The following is a 21,949-nucleotide window of genomic DNA, read 5'->3' as shown; positions in this document are numbered from 1 at the left end:
TAACTTAGTTACATGGTACAGACATGATAGCGATTGTTGACACATTATGAATACTACAAGAAATCATACTGTTGTTACAAATATTGCTGTACTTACAGCCGTGGTAGTGCACAGGAGGGTCACCATTGACCCAAAAGGTTGGCTCTATTCTTTTATCGCCATTTCTCCTTTGATTGTCCCGTCTTAGTCCTTCTTATGCCGTGCTAGGTGGGGAAGGTCTTGGTTTCACTTTTGTCTTTGGTGGGAATCCGTTGTGAAGCCTGCCAAGAATCCATCATGTCTGCGAATACAGGAAATAGGGAGGAGTCTGAAACTCTGCTGTTCTTTGTCTTCTGGTGTGCCTGTCTGCAACAAGTTCCAACTGGGGGGATGGGTGTCCTGAAAAGACAATCACCAACCAGAGTTTCAGTGTTGCATGGATGCTGATTGGCTGTGTTCCTGGATAAAAGGCTTGGATCCTGAGTCTGAAGAAAAGCAGACCACCTAAACTGAAGAAACAATGAGGAAGAAGAGGAGAGATACCCACAACCACTTCCAGACAACTGTATATGCCTCCTGTGTACCTGCTGCTGTGTGACTCCTCCTTCCAAGCGACAGGAGATCTCCAAAGAGGATGACTGTCTCCCATAGCCTTGTGGGACCAATCAGACTTGATAGAACCTGCATTTTGAGTCATCCCATGACAAGCTGTGACCTTCACGGGCTGCAAACCGTCAATACCATGGGACCTGTGGCAACTGTGCAGTGCTTCATCTTCTGAATATATACTCCCAAAACTTTGGTGGGCTCCTTCCGGACCTCGATAGGCAAGATTCAACTCCTTGAAGTCCCCTCATCAGGGTGCTGGACTGAGATAGCTAGACCAAAAGACCGGGCAGTAATCGTTCTTCAATGGTGCTTCCCAAAAGGCGTCACAATCACAGAACCCTATAGAATCCATAGCTGGACGCTTCTTCACTCGAATACTGCTGCAATATCCAATCCAGTGTCCCCTCTTTCGTCTGCCTGACCAAGGATCCGGTGACAGGTTCTGCTGCTGCAATTTGGGGCATCGTGCTGCAACCTCATCTTCACTGATAAGGTACTGTAAGACTCAAACTAGAACTAACCTAGAGTTGTTGTGCTGCTCCTGTGTTGTGGGACTGCTGTTTCATATGTTGGGGATTTAACCTGTACACATTCGACCAGGCCTAACACTTGTGTGCCCTCAGGGAGCCTTCTCCGAAGTCCCTGACCCGTTATACAACAAACAACGTTTTACTTGCTACAGATGACGTCGTCTGGAACCTTTGAACTTTCTAGAGCTTGTGCCTCCCTGTTTTTCCCTCCAATCTGACTACGAGACACTCATAACTAGATAGGGATGGACTTCTAAAGTGTTAGGTCTCTGTAAAAATATTGCATTGTATTTACTTGCCTTGTGTTAGTTTTGTTTAATTTATTTGACCTGAAACAGTTATTACGAAGGTATTTTACTTATCTTTTTAATTTCATACTGCAATTTTTAAAGTATACACAAGTGTTTTACTTACTGTGAAATTGCATTGGGCCTTCTGTGTACTGATTGTATGTTATAGGACTTACTTTGTACCGTACCTTAGTTTGTATATATATAAAATAAGCCATTATTTTCATATAACTTTAGTGTGGAAGTGTTTCTTTGGGCCTATGTGCACGCTCTATGTTCTTTGTACCACCTATAGGCCACTCTGCCTCCTAAGATAAGCCTGGCTGCTCAGCGATTGCTACCAACGCACGTGTGTGGTTCAGGTCTATCCTAAGAGTTGGAACCCTGAGTCCCAAGTGTGAGTCTTCTAAAGTCCTACCTTTGGTGGACTTTGGTAAAACTCCCTAAAACTGAAAAATTCTGATATAACTTCAACTCCAAATCGGAGTATATGTCCCTATATAATCATCTTAAGAGACAGAGCACTTGAGTTTTAAGAGGAGAGAGAGGGGAAAAGAATAAGCAAGGTGGATCAATAGAAAAGGCTGCAGAAACAGATGAGCAGTATACAGAGACTGAGAGACAGTATATACGTTTCATTATAGATAACTAAGAAATCGTTATGTAAGGCAAAATCATATCCCAGGTAACTATCCAATAATATTGTTATATTCTAGACTGATACACAACCTAGAAACATATGTGGACTGCCTTCATCTTTGGCAAGCAGACACATAACAGTGCCATAGTGAATGTGACATAGGTACTTATATCTGGTCATGAGAGCTTAAACTTAGATTGCAACCTTGATATAGGACAGGAATTTTACTACACGGGCTAATTTATTAAGGCCTAAAGCGGATGGGGGCTCTTCATTGTGATATGCATTTCTACACAATGTGCGTGGGCAAGTTGGTTTCACTATGCGCCTACTGGGAATTAAGGGAGGTGTTTCCAAATAGACAGAACTACCTTGAAGGCAATCGCTAACATGATGCTGAACAGTTTCATGCAGGCAGTTTTTCCAACAAATTCTGGTTGGCGCTGCCACAGATTACAACATATGGTGAATAAGGGAGGGAGATACTGCAAATCCAAGTGGTTCAGGCCCAAATGGATTTCCAACAAACAGAGGTGAATATGCAAGTGAAAAGCATGTGATACAACGTTCCTATTTCTGCTTGGCAAGATGAGCAGTATGCTTGGGGAGTTGGCAGGTTGGCCTTTTGTTGTCTTGAGGGTATAAAATAGGCTCTATTATATACCTAAACGTTTTTTGGGAATTGCTGCTGCCTTCGAGGAGTGTCTGATCCTCTTCCAGATTACAAGGCAGACTTCGACCCGTGATTTTCCGTATTAGAGTTAGCTTGTGCAAGCACAGGGTCGGAGAGTCATTTGTATATAGCCGAAACTGAGTTAGGGTTAGTTGCATGAGCTTGTGGGGTTGAGAGTGGGGGCATTGCTGTGTCTGCTCTGGGATGATTTAAGTTGAAATTACCTCAGGAGCAAGTGGAATTTTGTAATACATTTAAAGGGATAACATTTGTGTGAGAACATACTTGATTCCCACTGTTCAAACCATGAGGTGAAAAGGGCTCCCACGTTTCTATCTCTCTGCCAAAATTTGGTTTGGTACTTTAGCAGTAGATTGTATGCTTTATGGGTGTTTTCCTTGTTCCCATAAATGTTTGCTTTTAGGACAACTTTTATGTACTCCAGTTTGTGTTTATGTAAATATTCTGCTTCCATGCGCTTAATGGCTTTTAACGCCTTAGTAACCTTATTTTTCGCAGTCGTACGACAAAACGAATGCTATGCCCCATAGTGCCTCATTGTACGCATCTCATAACACCATATACGGGTGTCCTTTCCTTCATTGATCTCAAAGTATTGTTGTGTAAATCGTACCATCACATCTCTAAACTCTATGGAACTCAGTAGATCTGCGTTCAAAATCCTCTAGGGATTCAGTGCCTAGGCATTCCACAACCTAGTGACTTGGAAACTGGGGCATGGTCTGAGATTACTACAGGAGAGATCAATGCTCTATATATCAAGGTAGTTAGGCTTTTATTTAAAAATATATAATCAATTCTTGAAAAGGAGCCGTAGACTAGGGAATGAAATGTGAATTCAAGCTCTTCAGGATTGCATATGCAGCAGGCATCCACTAGGTTTCTGCTATGGAAAAAGATCCCAGAGGCTTTATGTGTCTTAGAGGGGCCAAATATGAACATGGTTTCCTATGCATCACAGGGTCTAGGGGTAAGGTTCATTCACCTTCAATTAAAAGAGAGTGGCAATTCAGTGCATCCATGGTTTGTCGCAGATCATTGCAGGTAGGGCAGGGATTATTGGATCCATACACATTACGTTTTTCAGTATAGGTATTGTCAATAAAGCATTCAACCAATACCCTGTTTTCTATCATGAATCAAACACAGCATTTCTTGTGGAATAGAATGGCAATGCCCACTTATTGAACATCTGCCCCTGAGTGCGGCACCTTCCCCACCCATTGTCCTTTAAGCCTAGCAGTTTCCTTATCCGGAAGCTGTGTTTCCTGAATTAGGGAGATATGTACTTCTAATATCCTTAGGGGTGATATAATCTTTGGTCTTTTGATGGGTGACCTCGGGACTCTCACATTCCTGGTGATTAAATTGAGCATCTAGCCCATGCACCCATGGGGGATCTTTTGGGGAGTGGAACAATCGATGGTAGGGTTCAAAGGCATGGCTTGCCCTAAATCCAAGTGATGGAGATTTAACAACTACACGTATTTAGTGGCTAAGTCCCTATGTAGGCTTGTGCATTCAAATCAAGTGTGATGGAGGGTCACTGAAGAAACAATCAATCAATCAATCAATATAGAACTTTTATTTGGTTTTCATCCTTCAAGTACAAAGAAAACCATGCAGAAAAAGAGTATGGACCTCATTACGAGTCCGGCGATAACCCTGACTCGTAACATTTTACCGGCGCCTGACTTCCAGGTGCCGCCGGGAGATTAGAAGTCTGGTGGCACGGGAAGTCAGGCAATGGTAAAAAGTTAGCCCCCATTCCCATAGAGTCCCAGATGGCAGTGGGGACTGGGAAGCGCTGGCACCATTGCTAACGGTGCCCGCTCTTCTGTGAAGAGTCTCCCTACCGTGGCCGCTGCGCCCGGCATGGTCAGACCCGTCGGTTGCAGCAGGCCTGGCAGGCAAAAATATAAAAGACATTAAAAAAAAACCATGTCAGGTAAGAATGTAGTGCTGGGCATCATTATATAAATATGGGTATCGTTATATAAATAGTCACTTAAACATTATTATTAAAAAAAGAAAAAAACAATTGGACATGATACAAACATTTTGGCAAGCAGAGTCTAGCTCGCAGCACCACACAACAGCAAATTACTGAGTCAGTAAATTAATGGAAACCATGGCATAAAAACAGCCTAGTTCCGCACATCCACATTGTTCATACCTATAACTCTTTTTCTTAATATCCATGCTTTATGGAGATAACAGGCAATTGGAAAGACAGCATGCAATTCCACAGCAAAAGCAAACAAATTCATAGCTTCATTGATTGTGCGGACCCCAACAGATTTGATGATCAGCCCCAGATAGCATCTCAGATTAATAGTCACAGGGCAGATGAGAAAATTATGAAACACAGATACATTATCTGCCCCACACAAGGGGCATTCTCCATTTCCCTTGCTGTACCAAGCATATCCAAGCATATTGGTCTGCAAATCAAGTAGTGCCTTCTCTGTACTAGCTCTAAACCATGATTGTTTACTGTGGAAAAAAGCAGACGATTGAAGGAAGGCCTGCAGTTGTTTGATTGCCACTTTATCCAATACCTTCAAAAGACAGTTTGATTTGTTGATGGGTCTTATATTTTTTGCATCTGTACATTCACAATATGTTATAATGAAGGATGGACTGGAGGCAGCTTGGAGGTTCATTCACGTTTTTCTTTATTAGGATGACACAGGCAAATGGTAATGCTGAAGGGCTAGGCCCCAAAGGGATCAGTTACCCAGGGGAGAACCTCACCAGCACCCACCACCCAGGCAGACTGGTACCAACTCACCCAGAGTGAACCTACATCATACCTAAACATTCCATGCACACTGTAACATTCTCTCACTGACCTCACTCACTTAGGGAACACATGGCAGCCACTGAGATGCAGACATAACACATCTCCCTCTGTAACAAAGCAAAGCTGCACATCTGTGCAAGCTCACACACGCCTGCAGCCTAAATACTCCAACCTAGCACACACAAGCCTGTAAGCAAAACCACAACCAAACCGTACAAGAACCCAATGCTCCAGGGCTCTCACCCCTCTGATGCTGCCACCATCAAGAGCTAACCGCCAAACAAAAGTGGATACTTGCTAACACTCTGTCCCTCTATGAGATACTATGAACCTTCCGGCTGGGTCCACCACCCCCATCCCTCGAGGCAGCCACCCTTAAGTACTGATCCAACTGTCAGAGGAGAGAGCCTGCTCTCGAACTCTAACTGGTAGTTGAGGAATGTAAGCTGAAGAACCAAGACCTGAAGAGGTATGTTTGTGTAAAGCATGGGAAATGGAAGTGTCACAGGTACCAGGATGACACACTCAAAATTGGAGACACTCGCTCAGAGGCTGATACACACATCCAACAGACTACTCATTCACACCTGACACACACCACTCAAATCTGACACAAACCATCTCCTCTTAATAATCAGAACAATGGAAGGAGCAACACAAATCCCTTCAACCACCAACATCAGACTACAAATGCTGCTGAGCCACTGGACACGAAGTACAGCCCAATGAAAATAAAGTCTCTCAGAAGACCTTATTGTCAATCGACAAACTAGGGTGTGGACACCATGTACTGATCCTCATTCCTAAACTGGTCAGCATGGTGAAACACTCAGGGTTGCCCCCACTGAAGGAGACCACACTCTAACATTCCGAAAGCCAGTGGCAATCCAATGAGGGTGTAACTGCTTAAATTATGAACACCTTATAGTAACACAGTGAAGGAAAACTATAAAATAGGATGGGAAAAAAAGTTGCCAGGGCCACAACCAAACACCATACCACTAGCCAAAAGAGCTACACCTAGGTAGGTGAAACAGAGGTGGTTGATTAAATGTGTCCCTTTGCTGACTGTCACTCTCATAGTTGACAAGTATTGACTCCCAGAGGAGGAGAACCATAGAACATGCAACAGCCTTACTAAATATCTGATCAGAAAATAGGCAAGCATAACCACAGTAATACAGATGTGGAACACAGTCACAAAAATGTAAACTATGCCGTAGCGAATGCCTAAGCCCGTAACAACACTTAGCGTATGCAATAAGCACAGAAGGTGAATTTGATCCAACTAGATTGATTGTGATCTCACTAAATTATACAAAGCGAGAAAGGCTCCCTGATAAAATCATACACTATATAATGGATCCAAGTATAATGAAGTAAAACTAAGGGGTGTAAACACAGAGGCCGGCCGATTAACTATAAGAGTGTAACTCTCAAATCAAAAAATCATGCATAGCCCTTGAAACAGTACAATAAGGAATGCAAGATGTACAAAGGCTTACCTCATGTACATGTACACTCAGATCATGGGGGTACAAGCCTGAACCATGCATAGATCACGCATATACCTTAATGTTCTAAACTTCAACATATTGCTTAATTTAAAAGCAGCAAAGAACATTTTAAAGTGTACTCATTTTAAATGAATAACTCTTGCTAAATTCAGCCTTCATATTTTAGTAGCATTCCGTAATCTGCAGCCCTGAAATTCCTCAAAGTGTGAAACACACAGGCAATGGGAGGAGAAATGGTGTATATATAAAAAAAACATTTTGGCTGCTAAACGATTCAGCAGCCAGGGAGTGCAATTGTGTACGGGATCACTAAAAACAAATGAAAAACAGGCCAATAGGTCCAAGTGGCCTTTCCGCTCACCTGCACAGCCTGGAAAAAATTGCAGTAAAACATGCGATACGCTTGTCACAAAAAGGTTCATGCTCCAATGCACCGCCAGGCCCCAGCTTGCATTCACACAGATACACAGAGATATGGACACATTCAGACACATGCACCCACACAGCTGATCTGTCATTCACACAAGCACCCAGAACATTTAGACTGTGCACTCAATAACACACTCAATCACACACATGTACACCATTCACATTGCATTTGTTCATAGGTGTGCACTTGCAAACACGTCCTAGCATATGAACATAACACACTCCCTCGCATGCATGCACGCATGCATTCATACATACAATCCCTGCATGCACACAAATATATTTTGTTGAAAGCATGAGCCATGTAAAAGCTGAACCAGCAGTTAAGCCTTAAGTTGCAACAGCGGGGGATCAGGATCTACCTATGTCCCATGTGTAGGCTTTTGTCCTCTGCCTCTATGTTCACTTCAGTGACTGTTCTCTCACCTCAGAGAGTGGTGCATTTGCGTAAGTAAATACACTGCTCTCTGAGGTGATAAATGTGACAGGTACTTGCCTTTTGAGCCTGGGCTGGGCTTAACAGTAGAGTGATGCCTGTGTCAAAGTGGGGGGGCTTTAGCCCATGCCTGGCACCGGCCGTGTCTGTATTACACAGTGGTCGAAGTGGGCAGGAGCAGTTTACTGTTCCTATACTTTTATTTTAAAACTAAACTGTTCTAGAGTGGCCCAGTTTTAAAATAAAAGTATTGGAAGATGTTGAAATGTGCCCTTCAGTGCAGTGCCCTGAACGTTCCCTTAAACACCAGGCACATGTGTTTTGAGGTGTGTTTTATGCTTGGGAGGGGGCGTGGCAATGGTGTTTGTGAGCAGGCCAGCAGAGAACATAGTTTCACTACTTCATTTCATACACTTCGATCACTGGTACTACAGTTCGGAGGTTCTCATAAGTACAGAATTCCATTCAGTGTTGGTTTGCGATATGACTACAGAAAAGAAGTTAATCTTGCAACATTCTCCAACGTGATGATGTTGCATGCACAGGAACAAAATGCCTGGAAGTGCCCACTCCAGGGGGCTCAAATAATGGCCCTCCAGCAGGGATTCCTGGGAACTACCAATGTCCACACCTGTTACTTGTCACAACAGCTTGATATGTCTGCACTGCTCATCTCAGATATTCCCTCAGACCATTTTCCTCGCTTACTGACCATCCTCCCGCCTCCCATCCCTCCCCCTTCCATGACTGGGTATCGTAAATGTGGTGGCCTGGCCTTGTGCTCCGACTCCCGCCTGCATGCCACTTTTTTCTGGTCTATGAGGTGAGTGGAATGGTCTCTTGGACTTATTGCTGTTTTTCATTTGTTTTAGTGATCCCCCCACCTGATTGCGCTCTGTGTGCCCCAACTCTCTCCGAGAACCTTTTCCTCACATCCTGACCCTCCTCCCGCCTCCCATCCTGCCCCCCTTTCATGATTGGGTAATTCCTGCATTTTAACAGTCCATCCCAGGGCAGCACTGTGCCCGCACAGCCCCTGTGGCTAAGGGTCCCAAGGCAAAAGGCAGCTCTTACAGTAGTGGCTCCAAACTGTGTCTGCAGGTGTCAGCAGGAGAGGCCAGGGCCAACCGTCAACCAGCGATCATCAAGGTAGATGTGGGCCTGGGTGGGAAATAGACCAATCACTGTACTCTGGAAGACCTGCCATTCTACCTGTCCTCAGAACATAGCACACTAAGCCGTTGATACTAACTAGCTTAACAACCAGATAGAACTGTAAATATGAGCCAGTGCCACACTGAGTTATAATTGTGAATATTAGCTTGTGTCACATCTAGACAGTATTGTGAATGTTAGCCAGTGTCATATTTAGATATGATGATTGTGAATATTATCTTGTGTCACATCTAGACAGTATTGTGAATGTAAGCCAGTGCCACATTTAGATATAATTGTGAATATTAGCTTGCGTCATATCTAGACATTATTGTGAATGTTGGCTTACGTCGCTTCTGGACAGGATTGTGAATATTATCCAGTGACAAATTTAGAAATTACTGAGCACAGAGCACAGAATATCTCTCAAAACTCTTGCCCTAACACACAAAGCCAGGGCCAACCTCGCTCCAGCCTACTTTACTAACCAATTCACTTCACATATGTCCTCAAGACCACTTAGAGCGGCTCAAGCAAACACAATGTCCATACCGAGATTCAAACTCCATAACTCGGGAGGTGCTAGCTTCCCTTTACGGGCATCAAAGCTATGGAACACACTCCCTGCTTCCCTCAGATCAGAACCCTCCTTCCACTTATTCAAGCGCAACACTAAGCGCTGACTCCAGGATTTGGATACAATGACAGTTTAACTTCCTTGATCTTAGGCTTGTCGTCTGCCCTACTGTATTTATTGTAAATACTGTACTGTATTATTTAATTGTATCTTCCTTTATTTACTGTATGTAACTGTAACACGTATGTATCTGTAACACGTATGTATCTTCCTTATCTACTGTATGTAACAGTAACGTTCTGCAACCTGTTTGTAAAATGATGTGCCCGGATGCCCATGGGCCTGTCTGCGCTTTATAAATAAAATAAATACAAATACAAATACTGTGAATGTTAGCAAGTGCCACATTTAGAAAGAACTGTGGATATTAGCTTGCGTCACATCTAGACAGTTTTGTGAATGTTAGCCAGTGCCACATTCTGATATAATTGCAAATATTAGCTTGCGACACATCTAGACAGGATTGTGAATGTTAGCCAGTGCCACATTTAGATAGAAGTGTGGAGATATTCACGTTCCAGATCTCGAAAGAATTTGGAACTTAGCATGTATCACATCTAGATATCGAGGCCACTAACCAACCCACTAACAATCTCACCCTTCTGCGTACACCTCTCAAACTCTAACCAAACACAACCACACCCCTAAAGCACAGCAAACCGCACAAACTTCACTACACTGCAAAAACAAAAGAAATCACACATAGCCACGCACAACAGAACACGACGGCTACCAACCGAAAAGCACACCTAAGCCCAGCGAACAGTGCTAACCAAACTGCAGCTGCCAACAGCACATCACTGATCCCTTGCACTGTTCCCGATCGGTCCCACTAACTCACCCCACCCCCTTTCCTTTTCAGATCCGTCAGAGCGCCAGGGGACCGCTCTGGTGATGATATTGTGGGGTACAAATATCCTTTAACATTAAGATTAACAAAGGAAAGCCAACTTGAGTGTTTCTATGTGATGGTGGGGTTGGAGTGGGGTTGGGGAGGAATAGTACAGTGGCGCTGGCCTAGATGGTTCTTACTGTGGCATGGAATGCTGTACTCGTATTAAGGTCAAAGGCAACATGACGAGTGTTCTTACATGGGGAGGGCATGTTCCATTATTTTGACTTGGCTTTTTATCTAACTGGTGTTAAGGTCAAAGGCAACATAAATATTCTTACATGGGGAAATATAACATGATGAGTGCAACATAAGTGTTCTTCTAACGGGGAGATTTGTGTAATGATATGCTATTTATATAGTGCTTTCGCCAAAGCATTGTACAGAGAAAATGTTTACATAAAATGTATCACCCAGCCGAAGTTTGCACTCATTTAATCAGCTTTATTTATTTATTTATTGCACTTATTGACAGCGCCCACATCTGTAAGTATCACAGCGCTGGTACAACTTGCTGAGCATGGAAAACCCAGTACAGTACAGTACAGAGCAAGAGAGAGGTAACACAGTCAAAAAGCAATGTAATAGTACAAGGTCCGTAGAGGAGGGTAGAGATGAGGGAGGTCACTTTTAAATATGAAAGGCAGGGTTGGCCTTGTCAGGACATGAAACTGCGAATCACACTCAGATTACAACAGCATGCTCTCAGTCCGCTGAGCAAACTTACCGGCTTGCCAGCAAGAACATGTTTCTTACTGTGGCATTGCAGTTTATTACTGGTCTTAAGGTCAAAGGCAAAATAAGTATTCTTACATTGGGGTGGGGGCATTCGTGCAGCCTGCAAGGCAATGTTTTTTACTGTGGCATGACATGTTTTACTGCTGTTAGGGAGCAAATACAACATGATGAGTGTTCTTATATGGTATTTGTGTAGCCAGCAAGGATATATTTTCTTACTGTGGCATGGCTTTATTTCACTGGCATTAAGACAAAGCCAACAGGAGTATGTTCTTACATGGGAATACTGGCATGTATTGACAGAGCCAGCATAAACAGGTTTGTTATAGTATTGTTACTGGTATTATGGACAAAGTAAACATGTGGGAATAGTGGCATCTATCGGTGCACCAGAACGGACATGTGTGAGCACTATCAATATGATTTGTTTTTTTACACTTGCAGAGTACTGGCATATAGTGGGCAAAGGCATTATGACAATATGTTTGATATTGCTCCTGTGCATTGCTGGTGGCTTGTCATTTAACATACATTGTATGTCTTACCCTACAAAACGGATTGTAAACTGTGTGGCTTTTTACCTAATTTATCACAGAAAGTGTACTGCAAAAAGCAGTATTTTAGGCCATTATTTAAAAACTTTTCTCAAGGGGACAACCCCTGCACCTTGATTGGTTCGCCCTCTCTCACTACTCTCTGTCACTCCTATGCATTTGGCTGGGTGCAGAACAATTGCCCTTCCTGCTGCAGGCTCTTCTTAGTGTGGGCCCTACTACATTAGCTCCAGGCCCACTTGTTACAGAATCATGGCTACGCCTCTGGAGAGTTGGGGTGAAAGATGAATCTAATGGGCCAAAGGAAGGCCTAATATGATAATATCTACTCAGCCTCCTGGGCTTGGGGAGGGGTTGGATAGGACAGGGGGAGGAGGGGATCAGTAGCGCAATAGGTTTAATGTCCCGTTTTACTGACAGTTTTCAGAATCGCCATCCAGCCCCCTCAACGTATTTAGGCTGGCTCCGACCCTGAGTACAGATAGCGTTCCAACTCTATGCAGACCCCTGCAATAGGGGCCATGACGTCATCATAAGGAGAATGGGTCCTGGGCATAAAGGAGCTCCGGAGCACTGCAAGTCCCAACCACTCCAGGGGCCACCAAACAACGCTATCCAGGACAGCAAACGCTGCACAACTGGAAGATTCAGGCAGGGGAACACAATGGAAAGGGACACACCGAAAGCAGCTGCAGCATCTTTTTTTAATGGAGAGGGGAGGGAGCGCGGCACTTGCTTAATCTCCTTTATACAGGATGAAGATAGGGACATCAGTTCAAGGCTCCTTCTCTCCCAGGAAGGCTACTTCATCTTCTCCTGGGAGGTGTAGATTGGCCCTGGGCAGTCCCACTTTAGTCCTGGAAGAGCCCATGGAGCACACTTGCATCACTCTAATATGGGTAGTGGTTCATTGCAATTGGGCAGTATTTCGGTAGTCCCTTACCAGCCAGTACACCATGATTGGGTCCTGTGAATCTAATAATTGACCCAGGTCCACATTGTTACACCTTGGCCATGGGTGGTTGTAGCTTTGCCCAGAACGTAGCCCTGGGTGGTGGGTCCTTTCATTTTGGGGGGGCGGTGAGACTCCAAATGTAATTCTGCACCCCCCACAGCAGGTTACACTTGCCTTAATGTCCGCTGCCTTGGTACATGTCTGCATGAGTCCAGTTTCACCAACTTGTTGCAAATGTTATATAGAAGGATGGACTGGTGGCAGCTTGAAGGGTCAAGATGACACAGGAAGATGGTAATGCTGAGGAGCTAGGCCCCATATGGGTCAGTTCCCCGGGGGAACCTCACCGGCACCTACCACCCAGGCAGGCTGGCACCAACTGACCCAGCGAGAACCTACACTCATAACCAAACATTCCATGCACACTGTAACAGTCTCTCGCTGACCTCACTCGCTCAGGGAACAAATAGTAGGCACTGAGTTGCAGATGCAACACAATGCCATTAGTCCCTCATTTGTCTGACCAAAAGATATACATGGTTGCACAATAAAATATCACCAACATCTACAGGCACTATTCCCAGATCGCAGGCCTTTCCTACTCGGCTTCGCCTGCCGGCCTACTCCCTCTCCCTTTGAGGCAGTAGGGGTGGGGCTGGCAGGCAGGGGAGGCCAAACCTGACCCTGGCCGCCAGCTGCAAGCTTTGTGGGCATTTCTGTGATGTTTGGGGTATCTTGGGCAACGGCGGCGGCCATCTTATGTCTGCATGATGCTGCGTGGAGTGCGTAATACTCTGTATACAAATGGGAACACTCCAGTGTCCCGAACTCCATGAAAACAGCTGATGTGGGCAAATGCTGACTCGAGCCTCGCAGTGCAGCTGCAAAGAGCTTCGGAGACCTTACCCTCTGGCCTTCCCCGCTCGGCTTTGTGTGTCCGCCTCCTCCCTCTCCCTTTAAGCCAGGAGGAGAGGGGCTGGCAGGCAGGGGAGGCCAATCCTGACCCGGGCAGGCAGCTGTAAGCTTTGCGGGCATTTCTGAGATGTTTGGGGTTTCCTGGGCGATGGCGGTGGCCATCTTATGTCTGCATGATGCCTCGTGTATAAAATCTTGTACTAAATTAGCATTTATGTTTGTACAATGAATTCATGAATGATGTTCATTAATCCTCATGTGATCTGCTGCAGCTGTTTGGCCAATATAGCTGAGTACACACAAGCAGTCAATACAATGTATGACTCTGCAACATGTTTACTTTGTCATAGTTATTAGTTATCAATTGTTGTTTCGTAAACTTAAAAACCCTATGGGAAATGTTCCGCCAGGGTTTCTAAATTCCATATAGATTCCCACACATTCCTTCTGCTATATTTAGGATGTACCAGCCTGTCTCCAATAGCTTTCTGTCTTTTTACAGCAAAGATCAGAATTTTTTTTCCTAACTAATGATCAATGTTTCCTAATGGTCTTTTTGATTAAAAAAAAAAGGAATTGCACAAACTATTTTTTTTGTACTTTTCAGTAATCTTGGTTCAGACTCAAAAAAGGTTTCTCGTGGAACATTATTAGCACCATTTTCTGATCTTGTCAGATGTTTCTTAAGGTACTTACTAGTGCGTGATCCGAAATGTGTATCGCACCAATCACACTATTCATGAGGTTTTGAGTCATTCTACTAGAGGTCAGGATATCATTGATATGAGACTATACATCAGGGACGGTAGACTAGTAGCTATAGTCCCTTTCCACATATCCATCAGGTTAAACTCTGAAAGTAAGTTGGCAGGAGCGTATCAATTTTTGTTCCTTGTTGTTTCTTGTAAACTCTGGCTCCGGTCAATGAATGGGTCCAACACCTCATTAAAATCACCTCCCAACAGGATGTCACCCACAGAATAGTCTTGTAAGTGATGTGCCACTGCATGAAAAAATTATCCCTCCCCAATGTCAGGGCATATGTGTTACGTATAGTCGCGTCAGCTTCTTGTATCCATATTGAATGACACAAATCTTCCCATCTTTATCAATATGATGATTTATCACTGTGAAAGGTGGGTTCTTTTTAACCAGTTTGACCACCCATCTTGATATTGTGTTGTATGCTGATGTATATGCCTTTTCTAGCCAGCCCATCATCAGTTTCTGTGCATCCTCTAGGGTGAGATGACTTTCCTGTAATAAAGCTATGTCAACATTCACCGTTTTCAGGAATGAGAGCACCTTCTTCCGTGTGATGGGGAAATTCAGTACATTGCTGTTCCAAGATACATATCTCAAAAATGATATATTTAAATGGCATCTCACCATGTGCATGTTGCTGTATATACTGCCCTCTTTCTACATTTAACCATAAAAACCAAAGCAGCCCCTCAGCAACGTCAGGCAGGGCTCTTCCAAATGTGCACCTGACAATACAACCTCCTTCTAAAATCCTTCTAAAAACCTTGTTGCTTACCCACAAATCTCTCAACAATGCTGCCCCAATCTACTTGGCTGAGAGATTCCATAAACAGACCTCCCTGAGACCACCTAGATCAGCTAACAGAGATCGCCTCTCCATACCCAGTTTCAAACGCTCCACAATCGGAGGCAACAGCTTCCCCATGAAAAAATGCCTGAATAACAACACCCCACCCTACCTCTCCTCTCGCCTGTCTCTCCACACCTCCGCCAGACCCACTAGATCAGCCAAATCTCACAGCCTCAACCTGCCTATATTCAAACTCCAAAAAGCGGGCGGTGTGAGCTTCCCTGTTTTAGCTTCCAAACTCTGGAACACTCTGCCTACTCCTATCAGAACTGAACTATCGTTCCCATCCTTCAAGAACAACGCAAAAACGTGGCTCTTCTCTCATGAGCTATGAGACTCCCCACTTGATCCTGTTTCTTTGTGTACTCTGGTTATACACACAGACTCTCACTATTTTCTGGTATTTTATTCTGCTAAATGTATTTTGTATTATTTTGTATTATGCTGTTGTATACTGTGTAAACTTACTGTGTATCTAATGATTATTGTAACATGTCTACAAGAGTATGCGCCCGGTTGCCCTTGGGCCTGGTCTGCGCTTTATAAATAAACAAAACTTCAAACTTCAAAGCAGACAAATTATGGAACTCCCTGCCTCCCACACTGAGAATAGACCAATCTTACCAAAACTTCAGATCCGACATCATTATATGGCTGAATTCTAATGAACAGTAAAGATAACCCCTGCTTTCAAACAGCTAGGACTCACTGCTACGGTACCTTATGCCTTATGGAGTGTATCCTTCCCTGCCTTTCTCGACCTGCTACCCTTGTGGTAACTACAACTGTCCCACTGACTGCCTGTATACCCGTAATTATCTTCGTCCACCTGGTTATATCTATAAACACCCTAAACCCTGTAAATATTGCTTCTGCAAGATGTCTGTTTCATTTGTATATACCCCTCTTGCATTTTACGCCTGTAAATAGGTAACATCTGTATATACCCTCTTGTAATTAATGACTTATATGTACATTTTATACCTTGTCTGTTGTAACTAAGCCTTGCATATACTTGTAACTAATGCACCCTGTTATCCCTGGATATGATGCGCATTATAAATAAAAAAACAAACAAACAAACCCTCACCCACAGAGCAGTAGGCAGAGACACAAAGTGAACGAGGGCCCATGGAGAAAAAGAGAGTGCGAAAGAAAGAGGGCTACATCGGTAAATGATACAAAGGGTAAAGGTTGTTTTTCATTACTCCATAACATCCTTATTTCTATTATTAAGAAAAAATTAAATCCCAAATCCTGATTATGTTACTGATTCTTATAGAGCTTGACTGTTGTCATATTTATGGAATATTGGCATTCAGGGATCTGCAAGAGAAGGGTTAGTTTGGGAAGTTAGTGGGAGTGCAGGGAGAAGATCAAAGTATATGTTGCTGGAGAGTTGAGGAATGCACATCAGAAGACACTAGGTTCTGTTTGGTGTCATACTTCTAGGTATTTTATGAAGCACAGTGTACATTGAGACTTAACCTCTGCATAGCTTTGAGTGGACATGTGTACTATTTAAAATTAGAGTGTATTTATGAGTACGTTTCTAAGTGTTTTTGGAAGTAAAGTGACCCAAATGTGAGCTAATTTAATGACACATACCAGGTTGTGGTCAAGGGTGGCGGTCATGCAGTGGTTCATTGTTAGTCTTTTGTAGAGGGATGCTTTCATTGTTAGGGTGAGATGCTTGGGTTTGAATCAAGTTATGGCAAGGGCACTGCCAATGGGTGCCTTTAATCTGTGTGGGCCACTAGTGCATAGTAATAAATGGCATTGAATAATAGAATTGTATCATGGTAAACATGTGCATAATTAATCAGAAGACTACAGTAGACCATCAGTTTCTGGTACTGGTAATTATGGCAATGCTACAGCTGTGATAGGCATGGCCACGTTGTTGTGTGTCATTTGTTCTCTGCAATGCTTGACAGGCTGCATTTTATTGCCTTGTCATGTAGAGCTGAGTGACACTGTGGCTGTAATATTTGTGAGATGGAAGTGGATAGTCAGAAAGGGGGCCCTGACAAGTTATCAGCATTCACCCTGATGCCAAACCTGGTATAGTATCAACTGTCCTAGAGTGGCATAACTTAACAGTCTAGGCAAGACGCTACAAGCCATAACAGGGGATACCTTCAACTCTCTCTTCCTAAATATCTTCCTTCTCGAGCTCTTCGCTCATCCACATCCAACTCCCTCAGGGCCAGTCGCTTCTCCAATCAACAAGTTGGTGGTAGATCTCTTTCTTCAGCTGGGGCCTCCCTCTGCAACAGCCTCCCTGAAACTTGAGTAGAATCATCTCTGGTTCCGGAAGCACCTCAAAACCTTTCTCTATGCCTCTGCTTTTTCTCCCCCTCTCCTCTGCTGACCTCCTGGCTTAAACCGTAACTGCACTGGTTACCTGGCCACCCTCTGGACTCGGGCCCAGGTCCCTCCCCTGCTAGTCACACACACCTGTACTGCCTTCCTGGCAATCCCCGCACTTGGGGACTGTTTCTGTATCCCTACAGTCACACTACCACCACTTGACACCTCTTGTCTGCACTTACCCTTGCACTTGCCACCTGCTGCCCATACTTTTATTTATTGTTATTTATTCTATTATCCCATGTACTGCACTGTCCCCTCCCCCTTTCCCGTGCAATTCCCCCTTCCCCTTTCCCATGCACTTGCGCTATCTGAATGACACCTGGCCTAGTAGCATAGTTGTCTGTCTCCCCCCTGTTCCCCCTCCCTTGCCTCATCGTCCTTGAAACACTTGTGTATAGGCGCGTTATACATGCCGTATCATATCATATCATACTACAGCTTGGAAAGGAATTAAAACGTATATGACTTTTTAAAAAGGCACAGAAAATATGAAGAGGCATAAAAAGGTATACAAACTTACAAATCTTGCCTCCTCGTCTTATCCCTCCTCATACTTGGCGCTGCAGGCAACTCTCATTGTTACATTCTCTTTCCCCTAGTGTAAATCTCTCTGTCTGTCTCTGTCTCTCTCTCTTTGCTCCCTCCCTCACTCTCCCTTTCTCTCTCTGTCTCTTTCTATCCCTCTCTCATTCCTTTTCTCTTGCGCTGCCTCTCTTTCTATTATTCTCATAGATACATTGTAGACCATGTTTAGCCAGGTTAATGAAATGCCAATTATAGGGGAGGGCTTCTAGAGACTGCTCTGCCCTCATTATTCTAAGTGCAGAGCCTGTGGCTCCTGGAGGCGTGCACTTTTGGTTTGAGAAAAAAGTCACCAATGAAATGAAAAATACAGGCCCCCATTTTTACTTTCTTCGTATGTCGGTGGACAAGTTGGGAGCCATCTTCAATCTCGCACTATCATGCACATGCCTCCTCACCCTTTCCTTGTCAGTCAAAGACCTGCATTCATCAGGTATTTGGAAGGAAAGGGCCAGAAAACCTATTTGTCAAAGAAGGCTGCCTGTGTGTCTCCAACATGCTCCAATGCACTCTAAGACATCATACATTCTCTTTTTCTCTCGCATTCTATTCATGTAATTATCTTTACTCAAAATTCCAAAGAAGTAATGAAACATGAACCATTTAAAAACAACCTCCTTTAAAGCCTTCTCCACCGCAGTTCCTGCGTGAACTGTATTTTACCTCAGTACACAATGGCTGCATGCTGAGCCATCTTCACCAAACAATGACCTAATCTTACTCTTTCCCTTGCAGATACAGCTGACGTTCACATCCTTCAACGTTGAACATTACCCTGAGTGTGACAATGACTACCTGGCAGTATGCGATGGAGGCAGCGTCAACTCCACAATACTGGGGAAGTACTGTGGGGACTCCCTGATTCAACCCATCACCTCCACTGGGAATATTCTGCTGCTCCAATTCCACAGCGACATGTGGGTGAATAAACCTGGCTTCTCAGCCACCTACTCCTTCAGTAAGTAGAGAGCACAAGGTAACAACACTGTCAAGTGACAGAGGTATATTATTTGGATTACGTTTCTGCTACAGATATTTTTGGCAAGGTTAATATCCCAGATCCTTATCCAAATGGGCTTGCTCAGTCATTCATCGATCCAAGTATTACAAAATGTGAAACACTAAATTGAAACTTATTAAAACCCGTTATTCACAATTTGTACTATTACAAAAGGTCTAGCGTTCAAACATGCTACTTAGTCTCTAAACATGGCACCTGTCTTGATGTATGGTTGGGAATAGTTTTGTAGCCTGCAAGTTTTGGCTGTACTGACAGGGAAGGCCAGAAGATGTGGGTGGCATTTGTGCCAAGGGGCATCTTGATTACATGTACCAAGGCCAACATTCATGTTTTTATGTCACTGGCCTGTATCTTTACTAAGCGCTGGCTAGGTTTGTCTTAGTACAAGTATCTTATTGCTCAATACTTCACAAAAAAAGTAATGGTGGAGGGTGAGAAGAATCATAAATCCTCCTCCTATATGATCTAGGCAATGGAACGTCATCAGCTGTTCCTTAACACATTGTCCCTGCAGCGTGAAGAAAAACACTCCAGCATTGTGTGTTCCACTGTTCACATCTTCCAAACCAATGTCATGGTTCCCTTCACTTGTAGGGAAGAATGGCGATTTCATGTCAAGGCACGGAGGCTTAAAAATATGCATTGCTCTCTTTACTTTAGTCTGACAGCAGCAAGCAAAATGTGTGAACATTTCACAATTCTAAATCACTAGACTACAAGTATTTCAACCCTTGACTCAATCGATCTGGAATGGCCTTCTTGTCTCTGACCTCATGTAATCCAAGTGCAGTTCATGAGCAAATCGTATCGACCAAACCATGTAGTATCTCGGGATAATTAGTTGTATGATATTTCCTGTCTACTTTTGCTATGTCCATTATAACTGCGAAAGATCTTGCCACAGCATCGGGCAAACCATGTAGTATCTCTGGATAATTACTTGTATGATATTTCCTGTCTACTTTTGCTATGTCCATTATCACTGCCAAAGATCTTGCCACATCCAGTAGCCTATCTTAACATGAATTCCATGCCCTCTAGAACCCTTTGACCAGATCCTTTCCATAATTTGTAAGTAACATACAGATCTTTGACACTGCAGCCAGAGTAATCATACACTTACCTGATATGGAAGGCCTGCAATACTCATATTTCATACTCTCTCTGGCTACACTATCTAATGTTGTTGGCCTAAAGGCCTGAATATTCTTGGATCATGGGGTCAGGGGTTGACATTATATATAATAGGGCCTCGTTACTGACTTAGCGTAAAACATAATCACCCCAGGTGACTCCTCTTTACTACTAGTGTTGGGGTGGGTATACCTTTTTTTCCTGTTCTGTTCTACCAAGACAAGGGGCTCCCGGTATGGAGCTGCCTCCATACCGGGTTCCAGCTCCGGGTTCTGTGAATGAGGAATTACCGGGTCATTCCAACCTTGAAGGACCCGGTAATTCCTCATTCACAAAACCAATCCCCATTCCCATTTGAGCCACCGTAGGGCTCAAATGGGAATGGGGATGGAGCTAATAACGGGCCTGTTAATAACAGGCCCGTTATTAGCTCCTTGGTCCCCTCTCGCGACCCGGAAAGGACGTCTGGTTTTACCAAACGTCTGTTCCGGGTCCCGCTAGGGGGCCTCATAATGAGGCATCCCATAATGAACGGTGCCGGTCCCGTACCGGCACCCTTCATTATGGGAGCACCAGCCTCGTAATGAGGCCTAAGGTTTTCTAGAGCATCATAATATGTGGGAAATACCCCATCTGCTCAGTCCACTAGTGATACTACTAGAATCAGGGATGTCTTCGCTCTCTCATCTGACATTTAGTTCTGGAACGGCGCTTGTCCCTCATAGATGGATTAACCACTGTCAGTTCCCCCAGGTGAGGGGACTGTGGGGAAAAAGCACACACCCATCCATGGTGTATCCTATGTAGTTCTCTTTCTTAAGACTTTGGGGTGCATCTCTGATCACTTGTGTTATCTTGGCACTGGGCTAGCTCATTGATAACATAAGTGGTGGGAGTCTGCATCAATGCCAAAGTGGAGGAAAGAGCCTTTCCAATCTCTTTAGAAAACCCAGTAAATATGGTAGATATTGTGTCAGCCATTGCTTCTGAAATACGAGTTTCTCATGTATGTCTCCTTGATAAGGAGGAGTATCAATGGAATCTCCTTCCTCCTCTTCCTTCACAAATTGCTCCTGTGACAACCATCCACTGAATTGAACGTCAGTGCATATCTAGAGTATAATCACTGCTCAGAATTTAGGCAATCAACTAACCCATAGCCACCAATTAAATGCAATGCATATTTAGAGCATAGCCACTTTTCTTGCTATGCTGCAAAGCTAGCCAATGTGATGTACATGGGGAAATTTGGGGTGGGCAATGTATTTCAGTTGAAGAAATTATGAGTTTGGCCAATGCACTACATCTAGATGAAATGTAAATGTATCACATGTGTTGCATTTAGAAGAATGTATGTGGGTAGCCAATGTGTTGCACTTGGATGAGTTGGGAGGGTAGTCAATATTATGCACTTAGACGAATTCTGAGGACAGCCAATGTGTTGC

At 43.9% G+C, this 21,949-nt stretch overlaps 1 protein-coding gene across 1 annotated transcript in view; it reads left to right on the top strand.

Annotated features, from left to right (window-relative positions):
* Positions 1-19,315, top strand: part of LOC138504992 (astacin-like metalloendopeptidase) — a 226,577-nt gene extending 207,262 nt beyond the window's left edge. Inside the window, exon 9 of the mRNA XM_069625354.1 lies at positions 19,085-19,315. Within this exon, the coding sequence (XP_069481455.1) occupies positions 19,085-19,315 (231 nt within the window). The remainder of the gene's footprint in view (positions 1-19,084) is intronic.
* The last annotated feature ends 2,634 nt before the right edge of the window (positions 19,316-21,949 follow it).

The sequence above is a fragment of the Ambystoma mexicanum genome, chromosome 11 (assembly GCF_040938575.1).
Source record: "Ambystoma mexicanum isolate Mex_15411 chromosome 11, UKY_AmexF1_1, whole genome shotgun sequence".
Classification (NCBI taxonomy): Eukaryota; Metazoa; Chordata; class Amphibia; order Caudata; family Ambystomatidae; genus Ambystoma; species Ambystoma mexicanum.
Note: the sequence above shows the minus strand (reverse complement) of the source record. Positions and strands in the feature narration are given on the sequence as shown.